The 19797-nt window shown below is 42.4% G+C and overlaps 1 protein-coding gene across 5 annotated transcripts in view; it reads right to left on the minus strand.

Annotated features, from left to right (window-relative positions):
* The window catches only part of BRSK2 (BR serine/threonine kinase 2), a 311178-nt gene that overhangs the window by 102527 nt on the left and 188854 nt on the right, over positions 1 to 19797 (minus strand). For all 5 annotated transcript variants that reach the window (XM_085302177.1, XM_085302182.1, XM_085302181.1 and 2 more), the window contains exon 3: positions 4020 to 4105. In XM_085302177.1, coding sequence (XP_085158303.1) covers positions 4020 to 4105 — 86 coding nt within the window. The remainder of the gene's footprint in view (positions 1 to 4019; positions 4106 to 19797) is intronic.

Here is a 19797-nt window from a genome sequence, read left to right on the forward strand (position 1 = left end):
AAAAAAAAAAAAAAAAAAAAAAAAATACAGACAGATAGATAGATAGATAGATAGATAGATTTTTACTACGTATGCTTTCACCGAAGCTCAAAATGTTGATTACCAAGCATTTTTGAAAAATTAACTGTATCGTCTGGTTGTAATTGCTCAGCAACAAAAACTGGAGACATGGCCTTTATTCAGCTACCATAAAGGTAGATAAGCAAGTAGGGGATGATGAAATACAGATACTGTGTTAAGATCAGCCCCTTCCCTCCAACCCAGTAATTTAAATTAAATAGATAATGGCTTAAGATCAAATGGACAATGCCATCTCTGTCAGGTGTTATCCTACAGAACTGCATCAGGCAGATATAGTCCCTTTGGAAGGTCCAGCTACTCTGGACTACATGATGGCACTTAGGTTGCCACCTTAACAGCTCCTGCAGCAGCAGGATAATTGCTTTTGTAAGATCAAAAGGAAAGATGGATTTACTGAATAAAATGGTACATATCAAAGACTTAAAAGTAACGCGTAAGACTGCTTCCCAGCAAAAAATCTGAGCCACTTACTTCACTCAGGAAGGCCAGTGCTTTGCTCACTTCCCCTCATGTAATCTCAACAAGGCTCTTAATGAGAACCTCCTGCTCAGTCACAGTGCTAGTGCTGTTAAAAGCGTATGAACTCCTCCYTCCCCTCTGCTTGCTACACAAAACTCTACCAATTTCAGGAAAAACCTTTTCTGCACATAGCACAGAGAAAGGAAGATCATCACCCAAGCTCATTCCACAATGTGGAAACCAGGTGACTAATACAATGTTTCCTCTCCAATATGCATTACAGAACACCTCTAAAACTCAGTTTTATTACCTTGCAAATTCTCTTTGCTTATTTAGATTTCCCCAAAATACTGTCTGAACTTGATTCATCTAAATTAGTGGTCCACATACAAATGCTGGTGGTTCATTCATCATCCCCCATTCGAAAAGAGCAATAAAAGTTCTTGAAACAGTCCTGGGCTTACTCCATATTAGGCTATGGCACCTCATTTCTCCAACTCTAAAACAGAGAGATGATCCCGTTGCCCATCCTTCCAGCCTGTTCAGTCTGTTAAAGTTACACATTGGGGGAGAGGGAAGCACAGATTGTCTAAGACTATTTGGAAATTATCCATTACTATGGGGCTCCCAATATTGGTTGAAGGCTGTCAATGTCATCATAAACCAAAGAAAACCCAGTCCATCTGTCAGTAATATCGTTAGTTTAACCAACACAATATATAACTGGGCGGTATATAGGCACACCTATATAGAGTCACAGCGGAGCTGTGACATTTTCCTCTATACATCTGGAGTAATATTCCACAGTCTTACAGAAAAATAATACAACTCAAAATGCTGGAAAAAGAGCCAAAACCCTTAGATGTCATAGCCATCTCCATTTGATTAAAAAAGAAAAAAGGAACCAAACAGAAAATGACTGCTAGACTAACACAGACAGCGAATTTTTGTTATTTTTTTTAATACTCATTTTCCATGTTAACTAAACTGTTGAAAAAGGATTTGATTCATGGTCACATTTCAAATGTACTCAACCATTGCCCCTTGTCACAAATTAAGTCATAAACCAGAAGTCAAATATGATTTGTGAAATTAGTATTTATCAAGGGAATACTCCCCAGCGCGGCACTGCGCTCAGCCTGGGGCACCCGCAGTACCACCCGGGAACTCACCAGTGCCCCTGAAATCATGCCACCGCCGCGACTGCTGYGATGGCAGGTGTGAGGGAAAGGTGCTGCCGCAATCAGACAGCAATCCCTTTTTCTGATGCTGGTGTGAACTGGAGGCCGCTGTGTCTTATTATTTGGGAAAGCACACGAATACATGCGTCTCATCCCACGCACACTTGTAGCACTTCTCTCCCCAAGCACGCTTTTGCGCCTCTTCGTTTTATCCAAGCCTATGGCTGTTTCTAATTTTGAACAGCGAGGTTTGGCACAAGCTGTGCATTATGCCCTTTCTTTAAAATAGTGACTAATAAAAATGAAATGTAATTAATGGTCGTTGGCACTTTCAGAGAGTAAGTGTTTTTCAGCAGAGCGTCTCAGTACCTTTGCGGGTAGATACAGCCAGCTGAAGCTTACAGACTGAGAAGCTGGGGCACAAARAAGACTTAGCAACCACTGAAGGTTAAACAGAGTCATTGGCAATTGGCAAAGTCCACTTTGGAGCCCAACATTTCTTAGAAGAAGAGCAGTCATTTTCAAAAACCTTGCTGCAAGACCATCCCTACTGCTCTGAACGCTAGACGTTCTTCCTCTGCAGTGAAACAACCCCCAAGCCTTTCTGGAGCAGAAATGGAGGGCTCAGCTCAGCTGCCGTCTTCCCTTATGTTCAGAGCAAGAACATGTATGTATTATTCTATGCAGAGCCCCACCCCTCACCCCAGGCTACGATCATGGCCTTTGTCCTTCACGTGTTCACACGTCTCCATCACCCAAGTACACTAACCTAACTGGAAGGTAGTAGCTGTATGGTGTATTTATGCAAGTGTGTGTGTGTGTGTGTGTGTGTGTGCATGTGCATGTGTGTGTGTGTGTGTGGGTGTGTGTGTGTTTGTGTACGCACACACACAGGTATCTAGGAATACTCAATGTACAAATAAGGAAGGATCACAAAGAAGAATACTCCTACCCTCTGCCTGGGCAAGCCTCTACCCCCATTTAAACCAGAATGAAGTGATAAAGTGGAGCGTAATCCTACAAACAGTGTCTTTTTTCTCAGGATTAAAGGAGAACAGCTTGGCTGCTGTTCTCCTGCACGCAGAGCTGACTCCATTAGGATATCTGGACCTCTGTCCTCAGCTGGGACAACCTGGACTTAACAGAGCCATGACCATTTATGCCACCAAGGATAAGGTCCTTGGCACACAGCTCACAGAACAGCTAAGCCAGTCTCCAGTCAGTGCCCGCGCAAGCTCACTCTGGCAAGCATGTCACTGCAGAAGGCAGGCTCTGTCCCAGAAGAGGGTGGGGAATCCAAAAGAAATTACTGCCTGCTCTATTAAGCTAACCCTTAGACACAAAGGCCTCACTTCCTGGAATAGAAATTCATTGGTCCAGTAACAAGACTGCCTGTATAGTTCACGAGGGATTATTACCTCCATTCAACACACTTTCTTTAGGTAAACAGTTATTCCTTTCTTGTGTTGTGACATTAAGGAGAGGTCACCAATGGATGGTGGCTTTTAAAAACTGTTTAATTTTTTTTAAACACTCTCTTCTACTTGCAATAACCTGTAAAAAGCTGAAAATAACATTGAGTTCCCTACTGGGTTGCCCTTTTCCATGTGGAGAACATTGATTTTTTTTTTCCTGTTGTGCCAAGATTAATGTGGCCTGTTTGTTTGACAACAGATTCAACATATCTAGTGCCCTGTCAAGCTAAAATGACTCTGCCTGTGGACAATATCCCTGCCTGGCATTGGCAATGATCTGCAAAAAAGTCAAACCAAACAACAACAACAAAGCTTTGCTAGTTTAACTGTTACTACAGAGAGTTCACACCAGGAAATTTCAGCAGAGCCTGAAACCAAAAATTGTTATTGCTGGCAAATTTAAAAATATTATTAGAGTTGAGGATTTCAACGAAAACTACTAGGCAAGTGATGATATTCAAACTATTCACTTTAACATGTTTTTACAGTTTTGATTCAAAATGGTTCCAGTCCTTACAAGTATAAAGTTTCCTCCCCTTTTGCTGTTAGAAAACACTCTCCCTCTGTTTCAAGTAGGAAAAGAAACAGCTTATAAACAAAATACAGAGCAGAAAAGAGGAAAATAAGAATCCTGTACAAATAGGAACTGTTCATCCCTTGGCCAGCTACTAGATATCACATGGACACCAGACCTGGGGGTAAAAACATACCCCTGCTCCATTCTTGCAGAAATGCTACCAAGTTCCAAAACCCGCCTTTCCCTCCCATCCTTCCTCCTTCCATTTTCCTTTCCCATTTGCTGGCAAAAGCCAATAATACCTACAAATATTTTTTATTTTCGTAAACATCATGCAGCTTTAAAACGTGAGGATGTTCTATCAACTTCAGGATGGCTATTTCCCGTTCCACCTAGAAGAAACAAAAAGAAATAGAGAAAATTAGAAGGTAAGTCTTAGGATATTAGAAATCATCACATACTTTCTTCCCATTCATCCATTTCCACTCTTCTTTATATGCAAGAGTTCTTTCAACTTATAATAATGAATAATACTCAGCACTCATGAAATTTAACAAAAATTTAGTTTATTCATCCTCAGTATCGCCTGCCCTTCAGGACAGAAAACCAGCAAAAYGTCAAGGTTGAAAGAAAATTCCCAAATCTACCAAAGAGAATGAGCTGCAGGAGTTATTGAGCATTCAAGGCAGTTCCTGCCTCGCAACCCAAGGCCCATGACATGCTCTCAAACTACAGAAGCTCAAACATGTCATTTAGGGCTTTCCTGACCTCCCACATGCATAGTTGTGGCCACAGTACACTAGGTATTGCACATTCAGTTAAAAAATCACTATTCTAAAGAATTTGCTGGGAAGACAAAGAGTGGAAGAGAACAATGTCATTTTGGAGCTGCAAAACCAAGGCACAGAAAGAGAAACAGATATAAGAAGTGACTTAAGAGGTACAAGGCTCAACAGCAAATTAAACCAGATTTTGAGAGACCCAGTGCTCAGAGCCTTAAGTGTAAAGCTATGCTTTCTCTCAATTCCCAATCTGTCTGACTGTGGCTACTTCTAACAGCATGTCTTCAGCACTGAGTTAGCAAGTTGTGACTAAGCCCCTGTAATTAACTGAAGTCTTGGTCTCACTCAAAATTCTTAGCAGACTGTAGTGGTGCTTTTAATCTGAATTTACTGAGGAGGGTATTCATTAGAGACAAAGTTTGTACAATTTCTCAGCTGCTRGCAAATTTGCTCCACGCTGCTGAAAGCCACACTGTGGCCACTCTGATTTGACCAAGGCTAACTTGAAGGGAGTTAATGTAGCACGGTGGAGACTGTAGACAATCAAAATACAGTCTGCAGCAAGACACAGTCAAAGCAACGCACAGTCAGGTATGACACGTTCCCAGGAATCCACAAAGACAGGAACGAGACCTAAAGAAGCAAACAGGGACAAGTAGGTAGGTTCTTTTCAGTCCTTTGAACAACTGATTGACCTATAGTTGCTATTCTAGCAAGCAAAAAACAAACAAAAGACAGACCCTTTCCAGAAGACCTCCTCTGCAGTAATCAGACAAGTAGTTAGCACTTGTTCCAGTACAGTTTTAGTTCTTGATGTCCTTTAATTTCATGATATACCATTCTCTGCTAAACCTAAACACAGACAGCTTTCCCTGAATGGTAGTAAGATACTTATCAGGAAATCAGAAAGTGCTAGTTTGCCAGCATAGGGAAGAGGAGGAGGATATCTCAGCACATCGGTTATCACCTCATATCTTTCTTCCTGTATACCACCCCGCAAAAAGAAGAAAAGCAACTCCAACATCCTTGGCCTTCCTCTCACATTAGGATGGAGGAAAGGGTGTTTGTACATGTGTCAGTCTTAACTTTTTGAAAAAGACACTGATTCCTCTCTGCAAACTCAAAAGTCCTCTGAGAGATTCGCTTCCACACTTGTGATCTCTGCAAGTGGGAAACAAAGCATATTGGAAAGCCTAATGGAAGTGCCCATGTACGTGTGTAAGCACCTATGTAGTCGAGCAATTTCAGAAGGCAACTTCTATGAATTCAGTGCCACCCAACACTTAATGGTGATTGCTCTGTAGTCGTGACTAACACTTAGATGAAAGACACTTATACAAATAGAAAATGAAAGCTGTGCATATTTCAACCTTAAAACTACCCCATAAAAATTAAAAAAAAAAAAAAAAAGTGGGGGGAAGAGCTAGTTTACTCCATTTTTGTCTCTTCTTCAGAAAGATCTGTTAACTCTTTTCTCTCACAAGATATGTATTGATATTTGGAGAGACCTTACTTAAGATAAAGATCTGATAGAGTTGGATTTGCTTCAAGAACGAGTGAAAACAAAACAGAAAAAGCACTCACTCCCATAATGATCTTCCAATTTTACCAAGGTTCAGACATCAGCACCAAGTATTACAACTACTCAGAAAATTGGAACTCCAAAGAAGTCCCCTTTGGATGAGGGAGACCAGGTACTTCAGGGGAATGTGATCACTGCGCTAGCTATGGAAGTGATCATCCCACCTCTGTTCTCCCTCCTGGCTTTCCCTCCTGAGAAAGATGAAGTTCCCTACAGATTTACTGTGTAACTGCACTGGAGAGTCACTTCTGAAAAGCCAGCTGGTGGGTGCTGCAGTAACACATTTCCAGGCTGAGTGAGTGATGGGTGACGGCATCCAGCCAGGGTCCTGCTTGGTTACTGTCCTTAAGCATGAGAAGAGGCAGTGATTTACAATCACCACTTGGAGGAGGAGATTCATTTCTACCTTCGATAGCAGAACAAGACAGGAAAGCAGACGAGAAAGCAAATATCTACTTGCTACCTACAGACGTATGCCAGGAACCCATTAAAAGAAATAATAAATTACTTTGTACAAGTGTGGAAGGTCYCACACATATTTTTAATTTCCCAGAAATTAGGTCCTGAGGGGAAATCTAKTTTCAAAACCATGATTTCAGCATCAGATATGTAGAAAGCATCAGGCCTGATGCGCCTGGCAGTATTTCATTGTGATATACTCAGTTCGGTGTTGTGTTGCACCACCCCAGTGCAGTCTCCTTTCCCCAGCAGTGTGAGTCTGAGATTAAAAGGGGAACTGGCAGAATTCACGGGATCCTCCTTTGCCACCTTTGCTTGCGGTAAACTAAAGACAAAACAAATCTGTCTGGGTAAGACTTTTTACAGTCCTTCAGTTAAAGGGTCTTTATAAAGGTCAAATATTATTACTATACTTCTCATTCAGTCCAGGACTTGGTCCGTGTGTAAAGAAGCAAGACACTAATGGCTGTATTACTGCAAATACTAGAGATTCCCAGGTCTCTAACCAACAACCTGATAAAGATCATCCTCAGAAACCTTACAGCAGTGCCCTGCCTCTTTTCCACTCCACTGAAACACTACAGTCACCCAAAATCCTGCAGTGGGCCACCTTCTCAAAATTACCACTGCCGTCACTACTCATAGGTGGCTCTTCCAGATCCTGTTCACACTTCCATCCCCACAGAGAAGTCAGCAATGGATACGGGTTGGACACAGACTGCACATCTCAACAGTAATTTTACTAACATGTAGTTTAGGACAGTCTAGTAGTGATCCACATCATTAGCAAAGGAGAGGTAGCTGGATTCACAGGTGAAATAAAAGAGGTCTTAAATAGTGCACAGCTTTGCCTTCTTCCCAGAGCTTTGCCAGCTACTGGCATCACTTTTTTACACATCCCTGTGCTTGCAAGCCATGTAGTGCCGTCCAGCTTGGAGCTGGCAAGGACAGGGGAATGGAGAAACCCTGCAGGGGTGTTTGCTTTAATGCGGATGCAATTATCAGGAAGCAGGTCAAGCTTAGAACAGCCTGTCTAGGGAAGTTCAGAGTCTGTGCTAAACAGGAAACATGGAGAACCATTTGCATAGCAGTTTTAAAAGAAGTAGAAAAAAGAGGTGTTCTATCCATCACACAGAGTTACATGAGAGGATCCTAACTACAGCCTGGGTTGCCACGTATCATAACAGGCCATTGCCCATGCAGCACCCAAAAGCCTTGGAGCTTAGTGGGGAGGAAGCTGTGAAAAACCGTGCAGGGCAAATGGAGGCACTWCGCTAACCTGTAACCTTGCAGGTGCCAATTAGAGGTTTTTAAAATCTATGCAGGAGGCTGATTTGCCAACAGGATGCTCCAGTGATTCAGCTAATGACAAAGAGCATCACAARGGCAATGTGACCTTTAGAAGAAATAACACAAAACTCCACTTCCAGCACTTCCACCTCTACTTCACCCTCCTCCTTCTCCAGAGATGTGAGCATCTCTCTGGTTTACACCCATCTCATACACAGAGTTTTCACTGACAAGTGCTGTACTCTCTCCCCTTCAGACTCAGGGACACATGAGTTCCTAATTCACCTAGGAGGCAAAGAGAGGTGGTGAAGGAAGTCGGGAGGTTTGCCTCAGTGATGAAGAAAGTTCCTTTTCACTTGCATTCATGTGCTCAGTAACTATCATTCACAGCACCGTGTTCTAGATGGGTGACATATTTGAAAAATGAAGCAGGTAGCTGTCTCATATTACCAGACAACTGTTTGTCCACAACATCTTTGCAAGCATTAKGCAGCAGCCATTAATAGCTTTATTTCTCAACGAACACTTGTGGCCAAAAGGCTGGAGAGGAGGGGATGACACTTCTCCTTGGATGCTTTGAAGTTCATCAGTAGCACACCACTGACACCCGTTGCTCCTCTACTGTTTAAAGTACAGGCCTGAGAAGGGAGTCTGGAGTGGCAGAAACAGCGAGGGGGAAGAAAGCCTTGCAGGCTGTAAATTTGTTATGCTGTTCTCCCTAATTGGAGCTAAATGATGCATGGGGTGTGTGAGGGGGTAGATTTTCATGTGAGACTCAAATGCTCTAATGTTGACCCTGCTTTGCTTTGAAGTAAATAATGAAATAATTTACAGAACTCACGCCTACATCTTAGTTACTAGACACTCAGTCCGGACAGGAACTTTCTCAGAGTTCACAATTCTTCAGAGTTGGCATGAATCGCAAAGGATGCAGAGATTTGGATACTTATCTAAGTCTTCGGGCTAGAATTCAGCCTGGAAATCTTGCCCTGCAAGACCTAATTTCTCCAGCATCTGGCTTGCTGTGGAGTAATTCGCATTTTGGTGATGACAGCACAGAAAGCACAAAACATCACCACTGAGACAGTGCTTACCCCTACTTCATTAAGTTGAAATGGCTAAATCAAAGGTAGCAGACAGCAAGAAACTAATTCAAGCTTTCCAGAAAGTTTTCATTCTTGGTGTAAATGGAAATATCCCATGAACAAACCTTGAGATTTTACTTCTTTGGTGCTTTTGCTTCCATGAGCCTTGCACTACTTAAASTTTAAAAATGATGAAAAAAAAGACTAGGCTTATCATAGAATCATAAGGTTGGAAGGGACCTCTGGAGATCATCTAGTCCAACCCTCAGCGTAGCCCATACGGGGACTGAACCCATGACCCTGGCATCAGCAGCACTACACTCTAACCAACTGAGCTAAACCTGCCTCCAGCTTAGGTGGAAGTCACCTGGCCCATTCTTTCCATACTAAGAGAACAAATAGGATACTCCAGAAATTAGAAGAGAATAGCTTTAAAACAGAAATGGTTTTATACAAAAAGTAACTGTGAGCCCAGTAGGCCCTGGGGATCTCACAGCTGTGAGGATATCATTATTCCAAATATACTTAAGCCATTATAAAACTTAAGCAGTACCGTATTATATCAGTTGTATCTTTACTTTCAGTGGGAATAAAATACAGAGCAAAGGTGGAGAAAAATAGTTTTTAAATGATTAAACACTGAACCATACTCTTCTGCAGCTCTGAATTTAGCTGAATATTCACTTACAGTGGCCTTCCATTATATTTGCATAAAACTTCTTCAGTAGGGCAGTGTGGAAGCAAATGGAGAACCACAGGAGCTGGCCATCTATGGACAGTACTTCCTGTTGCCATCCTAGCCATTAACTTCCCTTTTCTGAATACACCAAGACAGATTCAAAATGTACTGAAGTCAACAAAAGACATCAATTGACTTAAGTGGGTTTTGAATCAGACCTTCAAACAATCATTAAGTGGTATCTGGAAGAAATCTTCTGTTACACAATTTTGACTAATTAAATGCTTTAACATGAATTCAGGTTTTCTGCTAAGTACTGGTAATTATAAGAATATTTTATAAAAAGTAGGTAAATGACGAGGGGGAAAGCAGATTTAAGTATCCATTGAATCAGGCTGCTAGACAGTGCTGTACAAAATGCTTACAACAARCAGACAAAATTACTGGAAAGCTGAGCAATTCTTCATTTCTTTGAAAGCTCTATTATGGGCTCATTCTACCACAATTTGTGTTTGTATGAGTGCTTCTCAAAGTTATTTTCACATAAATGAAAATAGGTATGCATGAGAAATGAGGTGCATATTTGATGTTTAAATTTACATGGCAAACCTTTATATTATGAAGCTTCTTAGTAGGGAAACTTATTTTCCCTGAACTATTATTATAATGGAATGTCCTCCTTGTTTTTATTGAAAATAGTATTTTTCCATAGTCCCTTCAAAACTGCACTGTGAAAGCTACAGTGAATTTCAAACTTTAGCATAAAATCTGAGCATATGAAATCAGCCAAAGCGATACTATGAGAATTTTCATGGGAATTCTTCCTGCTGGTTTCAACATACCTCCGCAACAGGAGGGAAGGAGTCCTGGTCTGTCCTGGTTTATTGACTCCAAGGTCCTGAAATGGTGGAGCTTGGGGCGAACAGGTTATCTAATCATGGAAAATCCTATCAAGGAATCTCACAGTTTAACTCAGTAGTTAACACCTGCAGTGTTTCCCAGCGCTCTGCCACAGGCCACTGAGTAAATATGGCATTTAGACTTATCTGCAACATATGTTTCTTTAAGAAGCATCAGGGCTTCATGCAAGAGACACTGATGGGAGCTGACAAGGAGTGGATTTATTCATTCGGCACTTGAGATTATCTGCTGCCTGGTGGTACATASCTAGCAAGTGACTGACGCGCATCTCTCTGCCAGCAGTCCACAGAATTGGCCCCTTTACCTCGGCAGGCAACGAGTCCCTCTGTGCAGCCTTGTGACCTCTGGTGAGTGCCACATCACCGCCACCATAGCTTAGCAGTCCCAGACACAGGACACAAACTAACAGTCACTGTGCAGGAGAAGTAACATTCCTCCAAATAACACAGATATTTGATCTACCTTTCTTTTCCCCTCCTTATGTGGATTTTTTTATTATTATTTTAATGTCCTGTTTTTTTCTTTGACCCAAACCAGAATGCTTGCACACCTGATTTTTTGGCTGGAAAAAACCCAGCTCATGTGGAACCCAGTTATTATGAGAAAGCTGCTAACCCTAATCAGCAGCCACAGGCTGATAACGCTGATACTTGCTGCTCCAAAATAGTGTCCAGTCCTTCCCATTGGAGCAACTCTCCCTACCACACAAAATCAGTAGTGGTCACCCCAAACTCAGAAATTTAAGTCAGGTAATGTTGTAGGCACTATTCAACCAAAGGCTTTTTGCCACCCCCCCCAACCCCATGAAGGACGATCAGCCCTCTACAAATTTATGCCCTTGACACAGGCCTTGTGAGCAATCATTTAGATACTACCTTCTCTTGGCTCAGTTCACAGTTCAGATTTATACATTGAAGAACACAAGAGTAGGAAGTCTAACAAGTCCTGTGCAGGAATGCAGGAAAGAAGTATAATCCACAACCCATTTTCTTTCAACTGAAGATACTGATATTTATCAGAGCTTTTCAAGAACTTTTAATGCCTTATGGGATGCAATGCTCAGATAAGGAGAACGTATGCACTGAGGAGAGAGGCTGAAAAACTGAGGAGTATGGAGAGTTCAACTTCAAATAACACAGCTGCAGAGCTGAGAGGGAGGAATAGAGACATTACAGATTAATATGGGCAGCACCAAACACAACACTGGTATGTTCAAGCCGAGACCAGGTGGAGCATACAGGAGCATCTGTATCCCACGAAGGGAATATAAGCAAGCACAAAGCAGACAGTACAGCATAGCACAGCATAAAGTTCTGCCAAAAATACAGCACAGAGCTTCTGAAAGCATTTGTAGAGAACGTGATAAGGCAGAGGGACTCCCAAGAGCATGAAGAGCATCCAGGAAAGGGAATGAACAGCCAGTGAAGAGATGCTCACAGTACCATGATGGATTTTCAGGTAGCCCATCTTCAGTAGGAAGAGAAATAAAAAAGGACATTTTAGGAAAAGCTTCCAAGGACAAACTCTCCACTATTTCCTACTTCTCTCAGCTAGCTTCTTTCTCTCTCTTTCTCTTTCTCTTCATCAGTCACACTAGCCTTGCTCAGCTCTTTAGCATTATCTTACACAAACGTCCTTTTCACTTTCTCCCTAATACTCTTCCTGAAGTAATCAATAAAATTACTGTTGTTTCCTTCTCTATATCTTTCCTTAATAGCTGTCTCTGGTTTCYTGAGAAGTAAGGCAAATAATAAATGCTCCAGGAGAGGGCAGACAAGCTGGAGTTTTGTTGAGATCCAATGTAGACTTCCAAACCTCAGACCCAGCCCACGCCATGCGCTGTTCCACAAAAGGCTGAGAAGCAAATCCAATGACATCAATCATTTCAAAGAGTGGAAAACATATAATGTGATTTTACACACTCTTCTATATCCTTCCATCCTTTGCTTTAGGGTGCCTCTTGACTCTTTAGATTGGTATTTGCATGTATGCGTATAGCAGGATCTCATTTCAGGTAAGTTAATAAAACTGGGGGAGATGCAAACAGCAGGTTACTGGAAGGGATTTTTAATCTCTGATAGTCCCTCAGAGCTGGCAGCATTGGAAACAGAGACAGCAGCAACCCACAGCTCTCCTCTTTGTTTCCATTTTCTAAATATGCTGTTGAAACACAAGTGCACCTCCCAGAGGGAGGTGGCCCCAGACAAACAGCAGCATGGACCTCATCCAGCATCTGCAAAAAGGCCAAGGGCAACACAGACACAGAAAGTTCATGTTTGCACTTCTCTCTCTGCAGCAGAGAGGGAGCCTGGCAGCGACAGACAGCGGAATCAACAGCTGATGCTCTGCCAAACTGCAGAGCCAACAGTTGCAGATTTAGGGAGGCCACGCACATCCTTCAGCCTGGCTCATCTTCCATGGCAGGTTTGCAATGGTTATCACACTGTACTGTGAGCAGTAACTCCAGCCTGACCTGCACCAGCTCTACATTAGCACTTTGAAGTCCATCCTAGCTTAGGTACACTGATCCCAAGAGCAATTTATTCATGATGTTGTAATCAGTCTGCTTTATTCATAATGTGAGTGGTCTGAGCACAGCCTATGTTTGAAGAATGCACTTGTTCACAGACATTGCTCCTGCTTTGATCTCTGTGTACGCAGTCTCTGCGCTTCCTTGCTACGGATTTACTCAAAGGAAAGACAATAAGCAAGAGATCCCATTCCAAGTTCTCCCAAGGACCAAATCATCTCCTATCCATTTGCTTTCATGCTTTCATGGGGTTAGAGAAATGTAAAATATGAAAGTAAGTCCTTAAAAATCTAGTGTATCTCTACAATGACATAAACTAGCCCTTCAGTTCCGAACACCCTGCCCGCTCACACAGACATGGGACTAAAACTTTTTATTGCAGACCCACCTCTGCCACAAACATGTATTTTCATGTCTTGCAAGACAAGCCTGAACAGCATGGGACACCAGCAGTGATCTCCGAATATCTTCATTTCTGGGCTAYCTGTATGAACCTAGCCAATGCAGTGAGGTTCAAAACCTGTTACTCTTGACTCTTTGGTGACTCGCGCAGTAAAATGATTTTTATGGATTCATTCTCAATCCCCATTCTGAATTAAATTCAGTTGCTAGACAGTTCAACGGATGCTGCAAAGCTGATTCCCTCCCTTCAGTTACCACATCTCAGTGCTGAGGAATAACAAAAGCTTTCAAGATGACACTAGTCCTGATGCAACAACTTTCTCTAGGATGCCTGGCACATCTGTTTGTGCCCTCAACATCATGAAGGCAGCAAACAGAGTAGCTCTGGCTGAGAGGCTCTCTGTTATGTTTTAATCTGCATAAAGGATTGCTAACAAGGCAGGGAGAGGAGTAAAAAAGCTAGAGATAGAAAGGGAGGAGAGGGAGAAATAAAAATCACGTTTTGCTTCAGTCTTGAAGCTGCTTGTACTCACTCCCTGTCCCTCCTTGCGTTCAGCCTGCAACAAAAGACATTACAGAAAAACTTGTACTCCCCTCAGTGAAGACAACATCTTCCACTGTTTTGTACAAGCAACAGAAGCAGCAGAAAATTAGTCAGTTCCTGCCATCATCATCCAGGATCTCTCACAGCTGGAGTTAAGAGATCAAAGACAGCAGTGAATGAACATTTTGTTTCTCAGTCATTTTATCTCTGCTCTTCTCCAGCATATCTTCCCATCACACACCAGTCCCTTATTGCTGCAGGTGCTGCTGACATCTTGCAGCCAATCAACTAATATCAATATCAGGATCAAGAAACCTCTTGGCAAGGGAGCTTTACAAACAACGTTGCGAAGAGAGGCTACCAAGCATCTCAGAACAGGCAATGTTACTGAGGATATGCCAAGTGATTCCTTCTCCACATTGTCCACAATTCCCTGAGAAAAGACAGTTTAAACACTTCTTAAAGGGCCCAGTCAAACTAACGCCAGTAAACATTTAGTAATAGAATGAGTCATCTGCTTCTCTTCTTCCTGCCCCTTCTCCCCCACCCCCCCCCCCCCAAAAAAAAAAAAAGAATCACAGAGATTCAGATAGCAACAAATGGCAAATAGTCATACCTTGGATATTCACTGAACGCAGCAAACCTCCCAAAGCAAGAAATTCCTTCTTGCTGCTCTACCAAATTCAGAAACAAATCACAAAAGGCAACTCCTACATCCAGGTTGTACCTACGGCTTACGAACAGTCATAGACCAGTTTGGAATCAGAAATCTTGATCCAAAACCTTAGAGCATGACTTGGGAGTGGAGTTCACAAGGTCACATAGGTCAGTATACCATATTTTGCAGCCATGTAATATAACTTTCTCAGATTCTTGGTGACATACTCCAAAGGCAGTCGCTTTCTATACACAGCACCAGCAAATTCCCAKGAGGGTTTGCTGAGACCAAGTTGTACAAGATGCCTACATGCATTTCAGTTCTCTAGTCTTGCTCTTCAGCAAGTTATCCTCCATTTAAAGGAAAAGACAGTTACAAGGGAGAATTGCCTTCTGAAAAGAGAAAACTATTATTTCTACTTTGGCAGAATTAAGACATTCACAGATGATTAAAAAAAAGCATAAGATGATGAGAGAAATGTGATAGGAAAGATCTACAAAATTCTTTTAACAAATTCTCTAGGGTCAAATACAGGGTTGCTTCACATCTTCATGGTATTTTCCATGCAATATTCAGTCTGWTTGGACTTTCAGAAGTACTTAGCATTGGCCTACCACTTTTTGGTAAAGGTAGTGGGAATTTTACTATTAAATGAGATCAGAGTGAGCCAGCAATGAATAACAAACTCCATCTTTAGTTCTAACCCTTAGTGATAGGTCTTGTAATCTGAGTCCTCCCTCACTATTTCTGAAGCTAYCTCTAGAACATTACTTTGCAGATCCTATTCATACCACCCTACAGTCTTTCTGAGCCTTTCCAAGTCCTAACGGAGAATTCGTTAGTTTTATCAGACTAAACCAGAGCTGAAAGAATTCCCGATCCTAAAATAGATGATCTCTTTCACATAATGATTGCCACTTTTACAGCAYAGGTTTCTCTGTTGAATTACCTACGAAGGTAATTGTTCTGAAGCGATCAAAGTTATATGACAAATGGTATACTGCAACGCAGACACACCCACCAATACAACATTACTGCTTGGAAACCAGGAAAAATAAAGAAATGAAGGCATTCAAAATGCAAGGAAGGTGATATTTTCATTATTTCTGAGGGTTCTGTTACAGGTCTTGYATCTTCAGCCTTTAAGTGTTATTGTTTAYCTGATACTGTTCCCATTCCTTTCTATCTGCCCTAAGCAAACATCTAATAATGAGTTTGAAGTTCTTTGGCTTCTGATGAAGAGCAAGGACAGGATTCACCAYCTTGCTATCTCAGAGAATAACATATTGCTAAAGAAAGTGTTAATGACTCAAAAATGACATGGAATAAGAGGAAAGCTCTAATGATAACCAGATGAGCTTAGCTCATTCTCTGAAAAGAGCAGAGAGGCTGGATACGCTTGCTCCACTTATTCTTGAAAGAAGCTGAGGCAGCATTACAGAAGCAGAAGAAATCAGAAGATGGAGGTTCACTTAAATCATACGATCTYAGGCCCATGCACCTTGGGATGCTTTGACACACATACTGACGGCCTGTCAATTTTCACAATCCAATTCAAAATCCTTTGCACCTGCCAAATACTTACGATAGCACTTACATGTGCAGATTAAAAAGTACTTGAAAACAATTTGCTAACAAAATGGCAGGCTAAATTTGGAACCAGCACTATCTGAAATGGACAGCTGGGCTAGATCGATTCCCTCAAACTTCTCAGCATTTTCTGCCAGGGTTCACATTTATCAGTCAGCTGAACCTTGTTCCCAGATGTTTAGAACACGCCAAAAACAACCTGTGAATCAGGAAGTTTTCAAAGACTCAGCAATATGATCACAACTGAGTTCGGAATGAAAAAGCAAGGGATGCTGTTCATGTCATCCTCACTCAACTGAAAAGAAACCAATCACTTCTCTTTATATAAGACATAATTAGCTCTTTTCTTGCCAACAGAGAAAGCCCTTCCCTCCATGGAAAGCTTTTACTGCCTCCCACACAAACATGGGACAGACAAAGGGAAAATTAAAAAAAAAAAAAAAAGTGCCATGCTGAGGAAACCCAGCAGTAACCTCAGATAGCAGCACAACATTCATGCTGTTTGGCCCCTGTGCTGAATCCTGGCTTATGTAAATGTATTTGAGAGGAAAGTACCTCTGCAAGACACGCTGTCCTTGCACCATACAACTCTGTTTGGATGCAAAACCTAAAGACATATAGGAGGTGATCATCATATGTATGATGCCAGAGTTTATACCGTATTACATAGCTCTATAATATGGATTTGCATGTGGCTCAGAAGTTTCACCTATCTACTACTTTCTACCCTCAAGCCAAATCCCACACCAATACAGCAAGGCTCCCTATTCACAGTGCCTCCTCTGAGTCTGAAACAGAGGCTCTTGGCACAGGATTTCCTTTCTGTAGGTTGCTGCATGACACCACAGGACAGCAGTAGAAGATTCCTTCTTTTCACTGCATTGTGCTGGATGCAGTTTGGCGGGTCCAGGGAGATGAGATGAGCAAAGGGTTTCCTACAAAGAATCCTTGTAGGGCACTCTGGGAAKCTCTGTGGGAACTTTCCCCCAAACCATCTCATTTTTTGCTTACCAGAGGAACATAGCAATACTAGCAAATCCCTCTTGTTTTTAAGGGTCTTACAACTATTGCTCCAGGCCATTCAGTGAGACAGGTCAGAAGAGCAGCCAAGAAGGAGCTGTGGTGGTTTTAACAGGCCAGCCCTCTTCTTTGCTGAGGGCTACGAAACAATCAAATAGACCCAAGGCATTTTTCACTCTTTCAGTAACAGTCTTACTCTATCCTAAGTGGACAATCTGGGGTTATTCTAGAGTTTTGTCAAGTCCTTTTGTAACATTCTGCTGCCTACACGTTCCCATATTTAGACTAATGTTACACATCCAAACTGGAAGTCTGTATTTTATTTTGGGGCGGATTCCTTATGCCACCACAGAAGCCACTCAGGAATAATTACATTCTGTGAAATTCTAGGAATCGAGAGAGTTTTCTCAGACAACTCTTCCTGTTCTTGCATTCTTATGCCTGCAATGCTACTCTCTAAATTTTTAATCTTTTCTGTTCCATGCTACTCTTCTCTGAGGCRAAAGTGATTTTTTCATTGCAAGTTTTCAGTAATAAAGAACATTTTTAGGCTCTCCTTTAGTGTGAACAGGGACCTCAACTGGTAGAAAATATTTTACTTCTATCTTAACGAAGTTTAAGAGTATCCTTTAGCCCACACCTTTATTACATAGTCTAGGATCTACTTTCAAGTAATAGAAAGAAGAAGAGATGTAAGAAGGTGAGGAAAATCTTACCTTGCAACTTCTTGCAAACCTATACACGAGAAACATTTAGYCTGAGTTCTCGGCAGCCAGCCGAGAAGTGGGGATAGTCCTTATTTCTGACACACTTCAACGTGCATTTTGTAGAGCTACTGCTGTTGTGAGATCCCTTTTGATATGTCTATATTTATRCAGGGAGCAAGGCACTGTTGGCTCAGTTCCTTAAGTGGAAACAGTATCCTGCGTGAGAAACCTGAGATGTCTCCAGGAGTRTATTTTAGCACTCTCCAGGAATACCAAAATCCCAGAAACACTGTTGTCTCTCCCTCTCATCCCTTACCTCTGCAAACGATCAGTCAGTTACAGCCCGCAGGAGAGGAGATCGCTGCCTGCCTACTGAAGTCCTGAGTTTCTTATTTCTGTCTTCAAAAAAATGAGCAGAAGCTTCATTTAGGGAAAAAAAATATGGAGTATAAAGCTCTGATATGCTCCCATTAAGGAAATACAAAGCAGTTCTTTAAATTTGAAACAGAGTAGAAGCAAAACAAGAAAAAACAAAGCAAACAGCCCTCCCTTAAAAATAGTCCCAATACTGTCAAATAAGACAACAGTCCTTGTAAAGGGAAAGGAAAGCTGTGGTGCATAGCTGTGTCCCTTCCTCATCCTTTGGCATGTGCATGGGCAAATCCTCTCGGCCAATTCCAAACTGGACTCTGGACAGGAGTCAGCATCTCCATTTGCCTCTTCAGGAGGACTGGTCTGCTCCTGATCTCCTTTAGACCTGAAGCCACACTTAACTACCCAGTTTATAGTAGTTTTCCTTCTCCTGAGAAAAGTGTCTGTTGTTACACTGCAAACCTTGGACTTCAAAGGTGGAACATGACTGTAAGTCTACAGAGGGTTCATATGAATGAATGAGCTTGATTTTCAAATTTAGGCCAGAAGCAGCTCACCCAGCCTGATTTTTTTCTCCCTCAGATTGTTTATTCAAYCAAAAGGATTTTCAGATGACCTGAGGGGATTGCCTTCATGGGTGAGTGTACATTTACCACAAGTCCTGTTGGCCGAATGACTTTATTATTGGTATTTTGGTTCTATTCCGAAGCTGCCCCTGCTGCATGYTGCTTTTCCTGGCTTTTTGGCTGGCTCCAAGTCCTGCGCAAACCTCCCTTTGCACTACACACCAGGGACTGAGCAGGCGCCGATACCATGGAGCTGAACAGTTACTTAGTGCCTCAAGCACTGCCAAACACAGTTTACTGYGGTGCCTAGGAGGGCCTATATACAACTGTCGTTCTGCTATGTGAAWCTGGGGTGCCTTTTTGAAACGCCCTCATTTTCCTCGAGGTATCACCTGGATTTTGCAGGAGTGAACCCAAACCATCAGAAAAAAAAAAAAAAATCAGCCAAAGGGTTAAAATACGATTTGCATTTTATTTTTAACCAGGGCTGGAGAATTCCCTTCTTTCCTTCATCCTTCCCCTTCTGATACCTCTTTAAATAGAGTTGCTTTTTCCAGCCCCAAACCTACCTACCTAGTGCCATGGGGTCACGCTACGCTCCTCAACGCCTTTGTTCACTGGAGCAGTATGGGGGCGCGAGATAAGTCTTTGCTGGAGCCACCAACCCACTAAGACGATTAAGACGTCAGCACCATTAGGAACYGCTGCCTTCTGCGCCGCCAGCCCTCACCGAGCCGCCCCCACTCCCCTGCCGCAGAGGAGCCGCCGCCGCCGCCGCCTCCCCCGGGGCATCCCCGCAGCGAGGTCTGCGACGACGACAACGACGGGGCTGGCGCTCCGCTCCTCACACGCAGCCGGGCCGCTCATTAATCACCCGGGACGCGACTGCTGCTGCCA

Source organism: Rhea americana, unplaced genomic scaffold (genome assembly GCF_003343005.1).
Source record: "Rhea americana isolate MKP2758 unplaced genomic scaffold, rheAme1 scaffold_187, whole genome shotgun sequence".
NCBI lineage: Eukaryota > Metazoa > Chordata > Aves > Rheiformes > Rheidae > Rhea > Rhea americana.